This window comes from Panthera leo, chromosome A3, assembly GCF_018350215.1.
Source record: "Panthera leo isolate Ple1 chromosome A3, P.leo_Ple1_pat1.1, whole genome shotgun sequence".
In the NCBI taxonomy this organism is placed as follows: domain Eukaryota; kingdom Metazoa; phylum Chordata; class Mammalia; order Carnivora; family Felidae; genus Panthera; species Panthera leo.
Window position 1 is genome coordinate 24,339,191 of NC_056681.1, and position 15,368 is coordinate 24,354,558.

A 15,368-nucleotide genomic window follows, 5' to 3' on the forward strand; every position below is an offset into this window, starting at 1 on the left:
TTTCTTCCTTTTGTAACAAGGGAACAACAGTAGTTCTAAGAGTTCACTGAGACAATGCATATAATGTGCTTAGCACAGAATATAGTAATGAATAAATGGAAAAAATTATTACTGATTTCTCTTTGACACAGTTTTTCATAAATTAGACCATTACAATTCATGTATATCTAGTTCAAATTATTTCCTATGTACTGTTAAGATGGGCAAATGATGGGAGCGTAGGTATCCTTATACCTCCCCTCCCCCTTCACACCCCGCCACACACCCCCACACACACACGCACGCACACACACACACATGTCTCTCCTGTGAGACCTAAGTGATGCAGAAGCTCTATTTTCCCCAAGTGGAGTCAATCACACAATGCCAAAGCTGAGAAGGACCTTTGCTATATCCTAGGGTAGCTAACAGTGCTTTTCTCGTTGAATGCAAGCTAAAATGTTTTGAGTGGTAAGCACCTAGGAGGAGAGTCAGAAAGAACACAAGCTTCAGGTTATGATCAGAGTTCAAATTCTAGTTCCACTGGTTACCAATCACAGTTGGATAAATTCCTTAACCTCTTATAAGCCATGTACTTCACCTGTAAAACAGAGTTTGTAATTCCTACCTCCCAAAATATACAAAGATAAAAGGAAAAGACAGCATAATGTGGCCAGCACACTGTCTCACACAGAGCTTTAGAAAGGTTAATTCCCCCTCTCCCTCTTCAATGCTAGAGACACAGGGAGAGATAAAGACCCTTAAGGAGTTCATTGCCGTTGCAGGAGACAGAGACTTCACGGGGCTGGGTGCCCTAAGTTTCTGGTTCAAATTCTGTGAATGTAGATGACTCCTAAGAATGAAAAAGAAACCTGGTGTGAGTTAAATATATTTTCTGCTATTAAGTGTTTCTGTTGTACTTCTGGAGGGATCTGCCCCCCACCCCCACCCCACTGCATACACATACCAAGAGAATAATGATGAAGTGATTAGGGAATATTTTTATATGGGTCATATATAATACTAGAGAAATATATGAGCTTGGGAAGATGAACCTGCAGTTTAAAAAAACCTCAATTTTAAGATTGTTTCCATTCTTCTAGGTTTTTATCTTGAAAATGTGAGAGATCAATACTGGAGTTAAAAGTAGGATTTAAGATACAGTTTTAGGCTTTATCAGATAACCATCCAAAAAAAATTCTTAACACAAAGGCATTATTGACTAAGCAGGGAGAGAAATATACAAAATTCACAATTTCCACAAGAGGATAAAACTTATTGTTACTAAGTTTATCTAGGATGTTAGACTGAAATGTCAAGATAGGAGGACATAATCCTTGAGTGACTGTGGCATATCTATGCCCTTAATCTTTATTGTATGATCCAGTAAGCTTCCATTCTAGAGTACATTGTGTATCCTGTGCCATTCCTCTTCAGGGACCTAAGTAGTCTCTGTCCTCTGAAGCCTAATTCTGATGTTTCTCCCTCTAATGTACCATCAGTTTTCTCAGTCTAGAATTGATCTCCTTTTCTTTCGACTCCCATAGCACTTTCTACCTTATGAATCTTCTTCATATAACATCCCAGTGGACTCCAGAGTACCACATTTGTGTATCTTATCTTTGATACTGAACAAAAAGAAAAATTAGTCTCTAACGGTGCCTGGAACAGCACCTTGCCCCTAGGAAGTTCTTGGTAACTGTTTGTTATATAAGTAAATAACATCAAATAATGTATTCATCAAGTATGAATTGAATATCTGCTCGATGACCATCACTCTTGCCAGGTGCTATACAAAAGTACAAAATGAATTTTATGATTCAAGTCTCAAGGGGTGTAGTCTTTAGAGGAATGAAGAAATTTTTTAAATGCTGAGGTAAATGGTATCATTGTTCTCTGCAAGTGGTTCAGTTTGCCTACTAAGGTGTGTTTTGGGGGTTAAGTTTTGAAATGTCCTTTCAAGGCCAGTTTCAAGTACTGCCCTCCAAGCGTGTATGTATTTCAGCAGTTACTTAGCCCTTGAGTCAGTCAGTGCCTTCGGTTTTGTTGAGAAAAGAAAGTAAAAGGCCTGTATTTTTTTTTCCTTGCCTTAGCCCCTTCACCGAGTTTAGCTGCAAAGGAAACTCCAGCCACAACACCACAGGGGCCTGGTGCCAGACCAGGTAAGGCATGCTTTGGAAAAACTTCTCTGAGTGGAATGGATTATATGTGAAGGAACTGCTGCTGTCCTCAGGGTGCCAGGAAGTGACTGAAACTCTCTCACCTGCTGGCTTCAGAGCAGACCTCAGATGAGTGGCAGGGTTTGTGCAGGACTGTTAGGGTTCTTTTCCCCCGACTGGCTTGCTGTCTTATGCATTCCTGGTGTCAGGGAACCCAAGAAGGGCATTGTGGTGCCCATTGTCTGCCACCTAGCTGTGGATGGTTTCCGTTGGACTGTTTGCCCTGTTGCATGACCCTGGCACTCATAGCTGGCAGCTGACTGGCCCATGGTAACTTGCTAGGGTGGCAAGCGTTCCTACACTCGGTTAGTAATTGCATATTCATGACAGGAGTGGAGGCTTGTTCTGAGAACCTCTGCTACAGTGAGGTAGCCACTTTTCCTGGGAGTCAGTCATTTCAGTCTTCTCTGGATGGCATTATGTTTCCCATGACCAAGAAATTGCAAATAGCATGAAGGATGGTGTTTCTGGAAGGTGGAGTCCATGGTAATCTGCAGATAATTGCTGTGGAATGCTGGGTCAGCTCAGAATGCGTGAGGATCTTGATGGCAATAACAGTACTGCCTTCATAGATAAATAGTGTAAGTGTGTTACAGTTTAATCTTGGCCTGGCCCTTTGTCACTGAACATATCAAAAGATACCAAAAAAAAAGTATGACACTTTTCACTCAGAGGTTAGAATCTCATTTACAGTCCAGTTCACACTTGAAAAAATTTGTAAGTAAAAAACAGTATTACCATGTTTAGCTTTGTGGGCCTAAATCAGTAAAATTAAGCTACAACTTGTGATTTTTTTTAAGATTTTATTTTTAAGTAATTGTTACACCCACAGTGGGGTTTGAACCCATGACCCCAAGATTAAGAGTCACATGCTCCACCGACTGAGCCAACCAGGCACCCTAACTTGTGTTTATTTTAAAAGCTGCTTCAGGTGCTATGTGCTATGTTATGTTCTATTGCACACTCTGGTAAAATCAGGCTTCTGAAAAGAATGGTTGAGCAAAAAGCATTTCAGCCATTCAGATTCTTCCTTTGCTACCAACTACCCACATGATGCATGACATTGTGCTAGGCACCTGACAGGAAGGGAGTGGAGCAAATCATTCACAGAAGGTATTAGATGGTGATGTTCATTTTTGGCGAGAAAAGGAGCAACTAAAAGAGGAAGGGAATTACATTTTCTGCCCCAATTCTTTACTCCAGAAAAATGTGCTTTACTATATCGTACATCTTCCTCAAAATAATTGGCCAGAGAATCCTATTGCTTTTAAAAGTTTGACTTAAATGAATCTCCTTAAAATACCCTCATAGTCACTAATTGCCTCACCAGATTCCTTTGATCTCTGCTAATGTGAATTAGCTGTAATAGTGTTAAAGTTCTCAAAAGCACTGAGTTTTGTTTCACATGAGCAAACTAATAAAATTTTTTGGTAATCGGCCTCTTTTGAGCTGTTTTCATTTTTGAGCACACATTACCTGAGTTTGTGTGCAGGCAACAGAGACCCAGTGAGCTGGTATCTATTTCAAGTGGAGGGTTTCCAGGTTTTATGGGTTAGATGTTGGGAGCTAAGTAGCAAATGAGAAGCAAGGATTCCCTCATCTTTTACTGAAGGCAGAGGGATGCAAGGGATTCCAGCATGAATTGCATTGACATGAGGATCCTAACAATAACAACAGCTAATTTTGAGTTCTTACTAAGAGCCAGGTGCTGTACTGAGTTTTTATATGTATTGTTCCATTTAATCTTAATTTTGAGGTGAGTAAAGTGGTTGTCCCCATTTTTCAGATGAGGCATTGAGCACAGAGAGTCAAGCGCAGGGTTACATGGCTAATCAATGGCGTCAGAATTCTAACCTATGCACTCTGATTTCACTGCCTTCAAGGAAGTTAACGTGTAATCTCTGGGGTAGATGAGGCATGTACACTGAATCTGCTGTGCTGAATTCTCTATAAGGGGAGGCAGGAACAGGTACAGAGCTGTGGGAGGCCAGAAGCAGGAGAGATCACTGCTGTCTGGTGCATTAGGAAAGTCTTCTGGAAAGATGAAACTCTAAAAGCGATGTTTTTCTGCTGATGCTGAGAAAGAAGTGCCTGGTAAACCCATAGAATATTCACTTAAGCAAAACCCTGCTAGACAAATTACTGAGATTTTCCTTTCTTAGAGGATATTGTGGGGAGTTTGAGGAAGAGAGGAATGTAATGGAGTCTGTAGGCATTATCTCAAAGCAAAGCAGTCTGCACTCTGTAACTCAGTGAGGAAGTCCTTTGGAGGAGAATGCATCCTTAATATATATTTAAGACATATTTTAAGATTACTGCCTTTAAAAACAAGTATGAAGAGGTTAGGGATATTTTAAGAAAGAAAACAATCTCTTCTACAGGAGAGGAAGAGGCTTATTTTACTAATCTAGTTATAGCTGGGTGAAATATGAACCAGGTAGTGTGAATTTAGTTCTATTGATCCAAACAGGATTATTTCACAGTGTGGAGTAGAAATAAAAATAGACCAAGTAAGTGTCTTATGCCCCAGACTACTGAGTTGTGTCCCTGCCAACTCTGTCTCCGTACCATGTAGGGTGAAGATCCTGCTGGGCATGAAGACATGTTAGCCTAAATAGGGCATTTAGAATTCTGAGACACCTCCCTTCTCCCAGTGGACATAGACACCAGAAGCTCCCACATCTCATTTCTGTCCTTTGTATTTTTCACAGAACTCGAGGCAAATGCTGCCATGGTCTCTGGACAAAGGTAAGATGATCATTCTGCAGACTCAGCGTGAAAACGGCGTAAGCCTCTTTGAAGGGAAGGGTATCGGCTTTCTCATCCTTTAAACCTCTCTTCACCTTGTCCTTTTTCCTTGACTCATTGTGCCAGTCTGTTTTCCCTGCTAAAACAGGGGAGCTGTCATGAGTCCTAACCCGAGAGGTAACATTTCCCTTAACAAAGCTTGGTGGCCAAGTTTCTACCTTTCTTGGTTGTTTTGAAAATTGAATGAGATAACATGTTCAGCACTCACCATAGTGAGTAAATAGTAAGTTCAGTATGTAAGAACTGTTGTTATATTGTCATTAATAATAGTCCTTGCAACACCTTCTAAAGCATAGCTGTTTGATCCTCCAGGCATATGAGAGAAAGCCAGACAGGGTCTGAACCCCAAAACTCATGCTTTTCCTGTTATACTACAAAGCCCCACATAACGTAATAAAATGAAATACACCTGTGGCTTCACTAACCCCATGGAAAGGAGGAGGAATAGTTCCAAAAGTCATTCCTTTTTTAATCTAGTAATGCATTGGATAACATTTTAGAGAATTTATCATATTTGTACAACTTAGTTTATAAAACACCTTCACAATCATTTTCTCATTTAATCCTATCCACCCTTTGAGGTGGTCATAATAACCAACATCTATCTGAATGCATCTCATGCTATGCACTGGGCTGCAAGCCCCTTAAGTGTATCATCTCATTGAATTTTCACAGTATCTATTAGGAAAGTAAATTCTGTCTTACCGGTAAGGAACCTGAAGCTCAGAGAAGTTAACTAAATTGCCCAAGGCCACAGATTTAGTAAATGGTGCAACTGATATCCAAACTCAGGTGCCCTGATTCCAGAACCCTCACACATATGTATTGTAGCAGACAAAATGGGGATTATAGATCAAGAACCTGAAGCATAGAGGAAGTTAAATATCATGTCCAGTAAATATATAGGTAAGACTTGACCCCTGTTCTTCTGCCTCACAGATTCATTGGCATTCCTACTACATATTTCTCCCTGTTTTTATTTGAATTGGCTAATATTTGAATTCATTTGCCTTTACCAAGCATACTCCAGCTGTGTGGCTACACAAAGAAGATAATCAGACCAAAAAAGGGTATTTGTTTCCAGAGCTATCTGAGTACTGACCATATGAACAGCAGGACAGTACTTCTGTGGCTTTTGTTTTGCCAGGAGAAAGAGGCACCTCTGTTAGGAATCTTTCTTCCTCAGAGACTTTGACCATTTTCAGGGCTCCTAGTCAGAAGGCCATCCTTTACCATCTCTAAAAGGATGTGTGAATACCCCTGACTTACAGTTCTACCCCAGCTCTGGCCTTGCCTCTTCTTCACTTGACTTGGTTCATGGGGCAGTTGTTAGATATAAAGCAAGATGGTGAACAGTATGGCCAAATTCCCAGCTATCGTACCACCAGTGAAGGGTCCTATGGCAGGAATGAACAATGGAGGGGTAGAGGGAGTTCATAGGCCATGGTTCATGCCTCTAAGGAGCTCCTGATCTAGTGGAAGGCAGAAGATATTAAAATAAAATATGCTATACAACCTGATGGGTGCTCTTGAATGCCAGATACAGACTGTGAACCCAAAAAGAAGAGACAGCTTTACTTGGGGAGTAAGGGTCAAGGAAGACTTCCCAGAAGAGACATCCCTTTAACCAGCTTGTTTCGTTTTGTTTTGTTGCATTACGTTTGTTTAAGTTCCATGCCTTACAAGCAAGTTTAATCAGCGTTTTTTCCCTAATGATTTTGACATGCATTTTTTTTGAACCATGCAAGTAGTAAAAAGTTTATTAAAGAAAATTTGAAATTCAGATCAGAGAATTAAAAAGAAGAAAATTACCAGAGCGCGTGGGTGGCTCAGTCAGTTAAGTGTCCGACTTCAGCTCAGGTTATGATCTTGCAGTTTGAAAGTTCAAGCGCCATGTCAGGCTCTGTGCTGACAACTCAGAGCCTGGAGCCTGTTTGGATTCTGTGTCTCCCACTGTCTCTGCCCCTCTCCCACTCGCACTCTGTCTCTCTCAAAAATAAATAATAAACTTTAAAATTTTTTTAAAGAAGAAATTACCAATAAACCAGTATTCCTATGACTCAAACAATATTCACTATGTATATTTTAGTTCATTTTCTACTTCTCTTCAGAGTATGTATACAGATAGGGAATATTTTATATATAAACACTATAATATTTTTATATAATATACAGTGATATATATATAAGCATTATACACACGTGTATTTCACACCCATTGATTCATATGTAGTTACATATATATGCTCAACATGTATTATGACGAAAATAGGATTATACTATTCATAACATTGGTAACTTTTTTCCCACAGTAATGTGTCATGAACAGTTTTTATCATTAAATAGCTTTCTACAACATGATTTTTCATGACTGAATGTGAATGTGCCATGTTTTAGTTTTAAAATCTGTTGTAAAGCATTTAGGTCTTCTGTCTTTATTAGTACTTATGTAATGCTTTGACATCCTGTGTGTAATTACAGCTCTGTAAAAAGAGTTGTTTCCTTAGGCACCTAGAAATGGAATTGCTGAGCCAGAGGATTACACCAGGGTTTCTCAGCCTCAGCGTTATTGACAGCTTGGATCAGATAATTCTTTGTTGGGGTTGGGGGGGAAGAGCTGTCTCAACGCATTATAGAATATTTAGTGGCATGCCTGGCCTCTGCCCGGAAGATGCCTGTAGCATCCCCCACTCAGTCACGGCAGTCATCTTAACAATCAGAAATGTCTCCAGACATTTTTAAATTGCTAAATGTCTCCTGGGAGGCCAAAATGCCCCCTATTGATAACTGTTGGGTTACATAATTTACACTCTGATCAGAGGTTTCTGTCCTCATACCCTCAGTAGTACTGGATATTACCAATTTTAAATCTTTGGAAACTAAAAAAAAGGGGATTGAGGTAGGGGTAATCAGTATACCCAGCAGTATATATACTCTGAATACATTCTCATGTGTATTCTATAATGTGACGTAGGCCATTATCTGATTATACAGGCTCATAGAAAATACCAGTACATATTAGTAATTTCCTAAATTTCAGATACTATTAATTTTTGAAAAGGAATATTGTTATTTTAGGAAAAGGGTGAGGAAGTTTCGGAATTTTTGTTCCAAGTTCTTAATTTCTTTTACCTGTTTTTCCGCAATTTCACCAGCAATAAGCTTTTGAGTATTTTATTTTACTACTGTAACAAGCTAGACTCACTTTTTTTTTTTTTTTGGAAAAAAATGTTTTTTTTAACGTTTATTTATTTTTGAGACAGAGAGAGACAGAGCATGAACGGGGGAGGGTCAGAGAGAGAGGGAGACACAATCTGAAACAGGCTCCAGGCTCTGAGCTGTCAGCACAGAGCCTGACGCGGGGCTCGAACTCACGGACCGCGAGATCATGACCTGAGCCGAAGTCGGACGCTTAACCGACAGAGCCACCCAGGCGCCCCTAGACTCACTTTTAAATTGTGAGTAATATAGAAGGTATTTTGTTTATTGTCCCAGAGTGGAATATTTTCTCTTCAGAATGACTGTATAGTTCTTAATCTCCTGCCTCACAAATGAAGCTCTATCTGAAGAGCCCTTTTTTGTGTGTGACTTGATTCCCTCTCCTTCTTGGAAACTTTGTGCTTCCCTCTGTCAGCAGTGAGCCCAAAGAGATCATTGAAAAGTCCAAAACCCCAAGCCGAAGAAACTCCCGAACTGAAGAGCTAACTGTGGCTTCTGAAAGCGTGGAAAATGGACATCGCAAGCGATCCTCTCGGCCTGCTTCAGCCTCCAGCTCTACTAAAGGTTAGCAGTGCAGTGTGGGTGCTTTTGTGGGTCAGATAGAAGAATGGGGTCTTTATCACCACAGCAGAGGACTTTGTCTTTTATCTATGCTTCTGTTACTTTGACTTCTACTGTCTGTCCCTCCTTTGTTTGTTAGTTCATTTACATTTACCTGTGTGTTTTCTGTGTATGTGCACAGAGCAGCAAGCACTGTTGGGGAAAAAAAAAAAAAGAAGAACATAACAGGGCAGATTGATTCGTGATCACCACTTCAGATAGGTGCTCAATATGGCCCAGCCATCCTTCTATGATCAACTCTCTTTTCCACTCCTCTGGCCCCTACTTTCTCTCCCCTCTCTCAGCAGAGACTCTCACCTCTCCACAGAGAAAATAGAACTGCTTCAGCTGTCACTACCAAGACTTAAATCTACTAGGATCCTCCTTTGCTCCTACTATAATAGAGCAGCTGTCCCTCCTCAAGTCTAAGGCCAGTTCCTCCACTTGTGCCTCTTTGATCCCATCTTCTCTGACCTTGTCAAGAACCTTACACTACTACCAGTTTTCTTTCCTGTATTGATTGCTGTCTCCTTTTTTAATTCATGATGTCCTTGGTTTCTGTGACCTAGAGCTCTCCATAGTTTTCTCTCTACTTCTCTGGCTTTTCCTGCTCAATCTCTGTAGCCAGTTATTAGATGTTGCCCTTCCTCACACTTTGATCCTGAGTCATCCTTTCTCTTCAACTCTTCTCTCCCTAATTGATCTCACTCATGCCCTTCTTTTTTAGTTACAACTTTTCACAGATGACTCCTAAATTTGCATTTCTAGTACAGACCTCTAAAAATCTTAGACAACTGCATGTACATCCTTACCAGGACTTCAAATGCAACATGTCTGAAACCAGACTTGTGATTTTCACCCCCACTATCAGGTCATCTGCCAGTGTTCCCCACCTCAGGGAATAGCACCACCATCTGTCCATTGGGCAAGTCCTCCTTGGCATCTCTCCCTCATCCTCACATCTCTCATGTTCGTTACCAAAAGCTGCTGATTTTATTTCAAGTGGCCCAAATTCATCCCCTTTGCCCCATCTTCATTGCTACTGTAGCTTAAAACCCTTTGGTGATTTACATTGTAATTTGGATTAAAGTCTGAAAGTGCCAACATGGATTAGAAAGGTTCTATGTGGTCTGGCCCCTGTCAGCCTCTCTTGGCCTCATCTGACTTCCCTCAGCAACTCAGACATGCCGCCCTCTCGTCACAAGCCTGTGTGTGTGTACACCCACTGCAGGGAGTGTTTTTCCCTCTTCCTTCCTCCCTTCTCCTCATTAACCTACTCTTTGTACTTAGCTCACTTGACACTGCTATGAGGAATCACAGCACCATGTTCTCCTTCATAATACCACAGCTTTAATTTTATATTTATTTATGTGATAGTTAATTAATATACATGCCCTTTTAGGGCAGGAGTTTGTCTGGTTTTGCTCACCACTATATCCTCGGTACCTGGTACAGTGCCTTATACAAAGAGGTATATAATCAGTAACTATTATATTAATAACCATCTATCAAATATATATTAAGTACTTACTACATGCCAGGCTCTGGGGATATAATAGTGAAAAGGGAGAGTCTCTGTCTTCATCATATCAGTTATATACCAGCCAGAAAGACAGACTAATACAGTGTGTTAAATGTTAAATGCTATGATAACAAACTTACATGGTACTGTAGGAGCATATTGCTGGGATGCTTTACTCCTCTGCCTAGCCATAGAAGCCTTTGAAAAAATGATGTTTAAGTTGAGACCTGAAGAATGAGGAGGCATTATCCAGGCTGTGGGAGTTGAATGAAATATTCTAGGTAAAAGTACGGCATGTGCAAAGGCCCAGATCTGAGGGAGAGTCATCCCCTCTGGGAATGTGCTGAGCTTGAGTAGCTCAGCTTAGGCAAGAGGTGGAATCCTGGCCAAGTGCCTGATACCAGCAGGGCTGCTGAGACGCAGTCCGGTACCATTGGGATGCCAACCTGAAGATGAGGGCAGGTTGTGGTGCGCCAACACAGACACTGACCTGAGAACTCAGCTGTTATTGGCAGGTTGTGTTTCTGGGCAAGAATTTCACGATTCCTCATGAGAGCCCCTGGGTAAGCCACAGGTCTACAGATCATACAGGTAAAGCAGAGGTGTAGAAGTTACCTTACCTCAGCCCATCAGAGAGGGAGGAACCTTTTTTCCTCTCCAGGCATACTGTGTACACCACAAGCAGAGTCCTCTTAGGTATCCCCACTTTGATGCCGAAATGGAATCAGCCACTTTTCTTCCTCCTCCCTGGGAATCATCTCCCAGGCAGAGATTTGTTTGGAAGGAAGCACTCCTTCCAGTATATTGAATACTAAACTTAGAACACTAAAGGGAAGATTCCTAGAGTTCTGTGGGAAAATCTGCTTCCCCTCAGTTCTTTGTATTCTTTATTTAATGTTTGTTTGTTTGTTTATGTATTTATTTAGAGAGGTTGAGACAGAGAGAGTGCAGGGGAGGTCAAAGAGAGAGGGAGAGAGAGAAAGAATGCCAAGCAGGCTCTGCGCTGCCAGCACAGAGCCCATTGTGGGGCCTGAACCCATGAACTGTGAGATCGTGACCTGAGCTGAAATCAAGAGTCGGACACTTAACCAGCTGAGCCACCCAGGTGCCCCTCAATTCTTTGTATTCTTTTGGCCCCTCACTTTCCCAAAGATCGAAGTTTTCTAGACTATAGAATATGGTGTGTAATTACCTTTAAAGCAGGAAATAAGTGTTGACCTTTAGAGATGTCACACACCAGATTTTTGGAAACTTCACCTAAGTCCAAACCCTCAAGGTAATAAGGGTGTCATTTATAGTGTACCAGAAAGAATTAATCAAAGGAGCAGCTGGGACAGTTAAGAAGAGATGCCCAAATTAGAGCCAGTTTGTAGAGAACTGCCAGCCAAGCAAAGATGGAAAGCTGGAACCTGTTTTAGAAGAGGGTGGGGAGTAGGCGTGTACACTTAAGGACATTGTCCCAAGGTGGTATTCATGTATTCCAACATGGTATTCATGTTGGAATGCCTGCCCCATCCGTGTTCTGAAGCTTAGCAACTAGCTTAGGAAAGGCCATAATGACTCGAAAGCTTTGTGAGTTTGCATGGAGGGGTGCTGGATGTCTCCTGAGAAGATAAAGAGAGCTCTGGCCAAACCCCAGGAATCACAGTCATGTACAGATCTCTACATCAGCTTCAAGCCCTCAGGCTACCAGTTCTGAACTCCTAGGGTAAGTTACCTTTTGTACCCAAGATGAGTGCTATAGCTGTTTTGGGTTTTAAGTGTTAGAGCTCTTGGATCCAGATTAAAGAATAAATATGCATATTATTTGGGCTGCTATGTTGTATCCAAAACTCTGAACCAAAGTCATAAAATAACTTTTTGTGATGTATTTGAGCCCATACCCAAGGAATGATCATAAAATATCATGGTGGTTTCCTTCAAGTTTTGAGGGGAGAAAAAGGTTTGCCTTTTTTGCACTCATACAATGTGGGTCATATATGCACAAACAGAATCAGAAATGGTCTGTGTTTTTCATGAGAACCTTGTAATCAGCTGAGAAATATGAGCGGTGTATAATGAGAAATACTGGTACATTTGTATTGTCAGAGAACCAGTGACATTAATTATGCTCCTGCTGTGAGAACAGAGTTTGCTTATCTCATGCTGGCCAAGGCCTCCTGTACTGCCAGATTGGAGCAGGTGGGACAGATTATTTCTGGGCAAGTCTAAAGAGGCACACGTGGTTAATAGGTCACTCTCTAACCTATTGTTTTGTTTTTGATTGTTGGGTTCCCCCCCCATCCCACTTTTAATTACAGACACAAAAATTGGCTCTCACAAACTAGTGAGCTTCTTTTTAAAATTGCGCTTGATCAGGTGTGTTGTTACAAATATGCAAATGAGTAGTTCCACTTCCTGATATGAGGTGTTGCCTATTAACACAGAAATGATTTTTCTCATTTTTCTTGTCATTCTTCATTTACTCTTCTGTTAATAATAGTTTTTATGTTATACTTTCAATTGGAAAAAAGATTAGTAGTTAAAAATGTAAAGTTCAATGCATAAGTTTGAAACCAGGGAAGGTATGCTAATATGAAGGAAGTTCAGAGCAACCTATAATCAGTAGCAGCTGTGGGTGTTCCTGGAATGCCTTAAGATGCCTCTGATAGCAAAGTGGGGTGAGAGTCCTACGCTCCCCACAGCCAGTGACTTGAGAAGCAACAATCTCAAAAAACAGACATTCTTAAAATGAAAATGTTATTGTGGAAATGTAAATGAACATAATATGGAGAAAACTCTGAACAGTAACTGCCTGAAACTGCACTCTTGTAGTAGCATCATTCAGAAACCAGCCATGAACATTTTGAAAGGAAAGTTCCAGAATTTTCTTTACAAATAAATAGAAATCTTGGCTAGAAGTAGTACAGTAAAAAGCATAATGAAGTGAGCAAGGTCAAGGTCATTTTCTAAAACTCCTTGAAAGGTAAAGGTAAACTCCACATAGTAGAAGATTTAATAAACCCTTGTACTGTAGATTTGGCCAAATTCGCTTAAGGTCAAAATGAGGCAACCGGTGGTGGGGGGGGGGGGGGAATGCCCATGTCAAATTATAAATGTAAATGTTCTGCAAGGATGTATATACAACCATCTGAAAGACTGTTATTGACCCAGTTACTTACCATATACTTCGTTCTAAAATATTAATATAAATGATGTTACTTTTAGTCTTTGGACTACTTTTATATCTGTCAAGACATTAATTTGTAAAAATCTTTGATGGTTTAAAAAACTTGGATTTTCCAACAATGTATGTAATATTTATTTTGCTAGTATGGTATTGAGTATGGGACTTGGGAGTGGGATTATGCACAGTTAAGGTAGGCAGCCTTTAGGAACAGACTTGATGTACACTCTGAATGTATCATCAACCACTTCATTACTTCCCTAGAATTCCTTTACCTTCAAGAGGTAACCTCCAGATTCTCTTATTGTATTCAGCGGAGTAGTAAAAGTTGTAACATTTTGGAGGAAGTATAAAGTTGAACTACAAAAACAAAAAACTCATCTTTTCAGATAGATTTATATAGACTTCAAAAGTGACATTGTCCTGTGACCGAGATTGCCTAAATTTATCTAGCAAAGGTGATAAAGGACTTCAAAATCAGGTTGATACAGCATTTTCCCTCATGGAAGTATAAAAGTGCACCCTACACCCATTTCCCACACCTAACCCTGGCATCTAAAATATTATTTTTTTTTTGCAGTTTCTAGCACAAATCACTTGTTGATTCATGGTCCCACTCACTGATTCATCCTCAGAAGCAGAATCAGTCTGCCAGATCATTGGGTGCTTTGGAGCAGTGACAGATGGGAACAAACAAGGAAGGAGGAGGGGGAGGAAGAGGCTGAGGTGCTTATCCCCCCACCCCCTTCCCAGCCACATCCCTCAGTCCTTCATATCACAACAAAGAGAGGCTCCCAAAGTTGGCCTAATTAACAGATATCTTTCTAAGAATGAACACCCCATCAAGACAAAACCCTGTATATTTTTCCTGCAAATGACAAATTTGCTACAGTGAAAAGGAAACTTGAAAGCTGGACTGGGAGTTGATTATAGGGAACTGGGGTGGGTGTGAGACTCTTAGTTTATTTCATGGAATTAAAGAACACCATTATCAACATCCTGTCAGATTAACTGTCTGATTAGCAAAAGACTATGGAGTAAATCAGAGAGACTGACCGTACCACATGGCACAAGCAGCGTGACCTTCCAGCAAGAAGATATATACACACTGGAATTTTCACCAACAGAAGCCCTAAAACATTACACAGGCCACTTCTCAGAAAGTCATTGAGCCTTATTACTTCCTAGCAATTACTATAGCTAACAGCAACATTTTTGCTTTTTGCATCTGCATCTTAAGTCTGTGCTCTCAAAATATGATACAAAAGAGAAAAAAAAATTCTTAGAACACTGAATCTAACATGTAGCATCAGGAACTTTAGCCTAGGGGCACCTGGGTGGTTTAGTCGGTTAAGTGTCAAACTCTCGATATCAGCTCAGGTCATGATCTCACAGTTTGTGGGTTCAGGCCCTGCGTCAGGCTTTGCCCTGACAGTGTGGAGCCTGCTTGGGATTCTTTCACTCCCTCTCTCTCTGCCCCTCCCCTGCTCACTTGCTCTCTCTCAAAAAAAAAAAAAAAAAAAAGAAAAGAAAAGAAAATTTATTTATCCTAATTTCCAGAAATCAATAAAACTGATTCATCTTACATATTATTGTGTTAGAAAATATTTTTTTCTCCTTGATGGGAAGTAATTTTAAAACATTGTTTTCAGGGCGCCTTGGTGGCTCAGTCAGTTAAGCATCCAACTTCAGCTCAGGTCATGATCTCACGGTTTGTGGATTCGAGCCTGCGTTGGGCTCTGCGCTGACAGCCCAGAGCCTGCAGCCTGCTTCAGATTCTGTATCTCCCTCTCTCTCTGCCCCTCCCCTGCTTGTGCTCTCTCTCAAAAATGAAAATAAAATAAACCTTTAAAAA

General features: G+C 40.6%; 2 protein-coding genes across 10 annotated transcripts in view; one reads left to right on the forward strand and one right to left on the reverse strand.

Moving 5' to 3' along the window:
• Positions 1 to 15,368, forward strand: part of NCOA6 (nuclear receptor coactivator 6) — a 108,105-nt gene that overhangs the window by 91,060 nt on the left and 1,677 nt on the right. For 8 of the 9 annotated variants that reach the window (XM_042931154.1, XM_042931159.1, XM_042931160.1 and 5 more), the window contains 3 exons: positions 2,073 to 2,141; positions 4,910 to 4,946; positions 8,641 to 8,789. In XM_042931154.1, coding sequence (XP_042787088.1) covers positions 2,073 to 2,141; positions 4,910 to 4,946; positions 8,641 to 8,789 — 255 coding nt within the window. The remainder of the gene's footprint in view (positions 1 to 2,072; positions 2,142 to 4,909; positions 4,947 to 8,640; positions 8,790 to 15,368) is intronic. The other variant, XM_042931157.1, reaches the window with a different exon arrangement.
• The window catches only part of TP53INP2 (tumor protein p53 inducible nuclear protein 2), a 28,062-nt gene continuing 13,118 nt past the window's right edge, over positions 425 to 15,368 (reverse strand). Inside the window, exon 6 of the transcript XR_006200484.1 lies at positions 425 to 832. The gene's annotated coding sequence lies outside the window, so the exon portion shown is untranslated. The remainder of the gene's footprint in view (positions 833 to 15,368) is intronic.